This window comes from Ammodytes marinus (genome assembly GCF_949987685.1).
Source record: "Ammodytes marinus genome assembly, contig: scaffold_40, whole genome shotgun sequence".
Taxonomy (NCBI): domain Eukaryota; kingdom Metazoa; phylum Chordata; class Actinopteri; order Uranoscopiformes; family Ammodytidae; genus Ammodytes; species Ammodytes marinus.
In genome coordinates, this window is record NW_027648104.1 from 17,501 (window position 1) to 22,500 (window position 5,000).

At 45.0% G+C, this 5,000-nt stretch overlaps 1 protein-coding gene across 1 annotated transcript in view; it reads right to left on the reverse strand.

Annotated features, from left to right (window-relative positions):
• Positions 1 to 3,647: 3,647 nt before the first annotated feature.
• The window catches only part of arhgap28 (Rho GTPase activating protein 28), a gene marked incomplete at both ends in the record, with an annotated part of 24,828 nt that continues 23,475 nt past the window's right edge, over positions 3,648 to 5,000 (reverse strand). The window contains one exon of the mRNA XM_080054921.1: positions 3,648 to 3,730. Coding sequence (XP_079911047.1) covers positions 3,648 to 3,730 — 83 coding nt within the window. The remainder of the gene's footprint in view (positions 3,731 to 5,000) is intronic.

A 5,000-nucleotide genomic window follows, 5' to 3' on the forward strand; every position in this document is an offset into this window, starting at 1 on the left:
ATACCCAGCCCTAGTCTGTGTGTGTGTGAGTGTGTTTGTGTTTGTGTGTGTGTTTGCCCCCCCCCCCCCCACCCCCCCCCCCCCAAAAAAAAGGGGTGGAGCTACACAGTCCGTTGATTGGTCGACTGAATCATAATTTCCGTGTGAGAGTTAAAGTCTGTGTGTAATGGTCGGCCATCTTTGACCGCCAGCTACGGCAACACCACGGGGTCATACCGGCTTGTAATATAGAAACGTTTATTCCCCGCTGTGCTTTTTACCACGCCAGCTGTTGTTCCTGGGTGAGCGTATACCCATGACAAAGGCATTAAGAAAAACTATATAAAACTAGAACTGCAAGCAGTTGTGAACGGGGGCCAAGCCTCCCACGCGACTCGGGATCGGGCGTCGTCGTCCGCAGCGCCGGCCCCTCGCTTCACGGAATCCGGGGATGTAAAGTTTTTGAATGTGGGATGTTCGGCGTGGGAGTTATAGCCCCAAACGCGTTTTCTTTGCTTTTTGCGGTTTTGGTGCCCCCTATGGATGACATTCGCAAAACTGTGTTATGTAGAAAGATGCAACTGACTTGTGGGCATCTGTGGATATAAAGTGTTTGACTGTGGGATGTTTGGTGTGGAAGTTATAGCCCCAAACGCGTTTTCTTTGCTTTTTGTGGTTTTGGCGCCCCCTATGGATGACATTTGCAAAACTGTGTTTGATAGAAAGATGTTGCTCAATGTACCGAACAAGTGGATGTCAAGTTTTTGAATGTGCGATGTTTGGTTGGGGAGTTATAGCAAAATCAAATTGTCAACCTCTCCATTGTAAAGACACTTTTTTGAATTTTCCCATTTTCCCGCCTAAAGACTTAGAAAATGGCGAAAACAGGCAAAAAAAATTAAAAACTATTTTTTTTAATAAGTCCGGCCCACATAAAAATTTCTTTCCCATATTTTTGCCATAGGCTCAAGTATGCCCCATGATAGTCTCCCTTGAGTTTCAAGAAAATCCCTCTTTTTTTTTTTTTTTACGGATTTTCGCAAATCTTTAAAGCGCTACCGTTTGGTCTTCCGATGGTCGTAGAAAAATTATTTGACCAACTTTTGCTCGTGGGAGTCGGTAGAGCATAATGCTTTTGGTTTCGTCCAAATCGGGCGAAAACTGTAGGAGGAGTATGTTTTGGTGACCGACACAGTTTTTGCGATGTGGCGAAAAATGTATATATACGCAAATGGGCGTGGCCTATCTCAAAAGATGCAACTGACTTGTGGGCATCTGTGGATATAAAGTTTTTGACTGTCGGACTTTCGGTGCGGGAGTTATAGTCCCTAATGCGTTTTTCTGCTGTTATAGCGCCACCTAGTGGCCGGCATGTCTGAATTTTTTTGTCTGCGTACGTACCATGGACCTGGATAAGCCATGCAAGTGGCATGTCCAAACCCTTTACGGTTTGGGCTGCAGCACCACTTTTACGCATGGAAGAATAAAGAATAATAATAATCCCTACAAGAACAATAGGGTTCCCTGCCCCGCAGGGCTTGGGAACCGCGTTGCTCTGCAAAACGCGGTCCCAGCCCTACTCGGGCTTGGCCCCCTAAATAGCATTCTTTGCACTGATGGTCTCGTTTGCTGTTACATGTAATTTATGATCATCAGAGGAACAATGAGACTGTTTCAGAAATATTTAAAAGTTCCTCGTAGAGACTTTAAGCCGACGCAACTGAATTTAATCCAACTAGTAATCAGGAGGGTTCATTTTCTGAGTTCATAACAAACTTCTTTATTAGACAGTTTGTAGAGACAGAGATGAAATGTGACAGAGAGGGGAATGACATGCAGAGAACGACCCGGGCTGGATTCTAACCCGGGTCTGCTGTGAAGAGGACTGAGACTCTATGGGGGGGGGGGGGGTGGTCTAATTCCAACCATTACACCATGAGAGCCCCCCCCCCCTCCCTAACACTTTATCACATATCATTTGTTGTTTGTCCAAGTGGTGTAGCCGTAGCTAGCTATTCAAAATGGCGGCTAACTCAAATCTTGTATCTGTATTATAAAACCTTTTTAATTGTTTCTTGTTTTCATGGACTCTTTGCTGTAAATGTATTTTCTTGAATCATTTCTTTCCTGATGACATCATGAATCATGTGATCACCGTGTTTCCAACATGGCCGCCCTCTGGCTCCATGAGTTTGTGATTCTTTGTAAATGATCGAGATGTTTTACATATAAAACGCTCTGCTCAGTTTCATGAGCCGAGTCTTTAAAGCAGCAAGCAAAACGGCTCTTTATTTCACACACACACACGCAAGCACACAGACACACACACACACACGCAAGCACACAGACACACACACACACGCAAGCACACAGACACACACACACACACGCAAGCACACAGACACACACACACACACGCAAGCACACAGACACACACACACACACGCAAGCACACACACACACACGCAAGCACACAGACACACACACACACACGCAAGCACACAGACACACATGCACATTATCTTTGTTTGTGTGTCTTTAATGTGTCTGGAATCGCTCTATTGACAAACGTTCACTCACTTGAAGGTGGGTGTCTGTTGAAGTTTAAAACTATTGGATCTGCCCAGTGCCACTCTGGATCTGCCAACCAATCGCATCACGTTTGGTCGTCACGTGTGTCATGAGCCGGGAACCAACAAAACTCAGCAAAGCTTGTTCTTGCTCCGGCTTTAATGTATCGATATTCTGCAGCGTTGCCACAACAGACTGAAGAGCTTCTCTCGTGTCCTTATCCATCGTCTTCCTCTGACTACAACTGAAACTGGCGCACGACCTCGACGTCATCGTTCTCTGCCACTCCCTCTGTTCGCTGATTGGACCGGCAGAAATCTGTTCGAGCAGGAACCCATGAATACACCGCAGCCCCAGACTGACTACTGAAGGGAAAATTAGATTTGAGTGGAAGTAGGCGGGCGGAGCCAGGCTATCAGGCTATTGTCTTACACACACACACACACACACACACAGAGGGAGGGGTAGGGACTGGAACACAGGGAGTTTTTTTATGTAGAAAGCCGGTGTACGGGGGATGCATTTTAACAATGATCAAATACTGTGTTTAATATAATATAATTAAATCAATAAATGTGTAACGACTCAGACTGACCACCAGAGGGAGACAAACAGCAGCAGCTTCATGGTTTCATATCGTTTCACTTCATTTCATCAACTATAACCTGAGTTTGATACACACACGTTATACACATAAAAAATACAATTATCGGTTTCAGTTTGTCCATGACATGAAAACTGACATTCTAAAGTTTTAACTGCAAAAACTAATAACAAAAAGGCAGACAAACAAACGAACGATAAGAAATAACAAATGCATTCATTAATAAAACATTATGTAAATGTTGAAGGTCAACAGCTGTTCAACAGGATGTGATGTCACTGTGTCCATGACGAGGGATATGACAGTGTGTGTCTATGTGTGCGCGTGTGTGTGAGTGTGCGCGTGCATGTGTGTGTGTGTGAGTGTGCGCGTGCATGTCTATGTGTGCGCGTGTGTGAGTGTGCGCGTGCATGTGTGTGTGTGTCTATGTGTGTGAGTGTGCGCGTGCATGTGTGTGTGTCTATGTGTGTGAGTGTGCGTGTGTGTGTGTGTATCAGGGTTTGATGAGCCAGTCACAGTGAGGATTGATTCTGTAAACGTCCAACAGCAAACAGTCAGGACGGAGACGCCGCTCACCTGAGAGACAGACAGACAGACAGACAGACAGGTAAGTAAGACAGACAGACAGACAGACAGGTAAGTAAGACAGACAGACAGACAGAGACAGACAGACAGAGGGAGAGAGAGACAGACAGACAGACAGACAGGTAAGTAAGACAGAGGGAGAGAGAGACAGACAGACAGGTAAGTAAGACAGACAGACAGAGGGAGAGAGAGAGAGACAGACAGACAGGTAAGTAAGACAGACAGACAGAGGGAGAGAGAGACAGACAGACAGACAGACAGGTAAGTAAGACAGACAGAGGGAGAGAGAGACAGACAGACAGACAGGTAAGTAAGACAGACAGACAGAGGGAGAGAGAGACAGACAGACAGACAGGTAAGTAAGACAGACAGACAGAGGGAGAGAGAGACAGACAGACAGGTAAGTAAGACAGACAGACAGAGGGAGAGAGAGAGAGACAGACAGACAGAGGGAGAGAGAGACAGACAGACAGACAGGTAAGACAGACAGACAGACAGAGAAAGAGAGATTTTAAAAGTGCATTGTGTAGTTTCAGAGGAGGGGGGTTTGTTTACATTCACAGAGCCTGCTGTTAGTTTACTAAACATATTTTCTCTACATGTAATTCTTAGTATTAAATAATTCTATCATCATGAATCCAAACCTAAGAGAGAGAGAGAGACAGGCAGAGAGACAGACAGGCAGAGAGACAGACAGGTAATACAGGTAAGGCAGACAGACAGGTGAGGTGTTGATATAATGTATACAATATTTAAAGGTAAACATGTTTAACCCTCCTATTGTACTGGGGTCAATTTGACCCCACAAGACATTTCTTTTGAGGGGAAAACATGTTTGTCATTCACCAAATGGTCTGAAAATTATATGGGTTGTTCAATACTATGCTTTTGATGATTCCTATATATTTGAAGTGTTTTGATAAAATTATGGGTGTTTTATTGAATTTTATAACACCTGCTGTACTCTGGGGTCAATATGACCCCGCAGCACACAATGGTGCAATGGGGCAAAATGTCACACTATACTGCTTCTAACAGAGGAAATACCCGCCCCCCCTTCTTCTAACGACATCCACACACACACACACACACCTACACACACACACAAACACACACACACACACACACACACACACACACCTACACACATACACACACACACACACACACACACACTTCACCAGCACACACACACACACGAGCACACACACGCACGCAAGTACGCACATACACACACACACACACACACAGACCCACACAC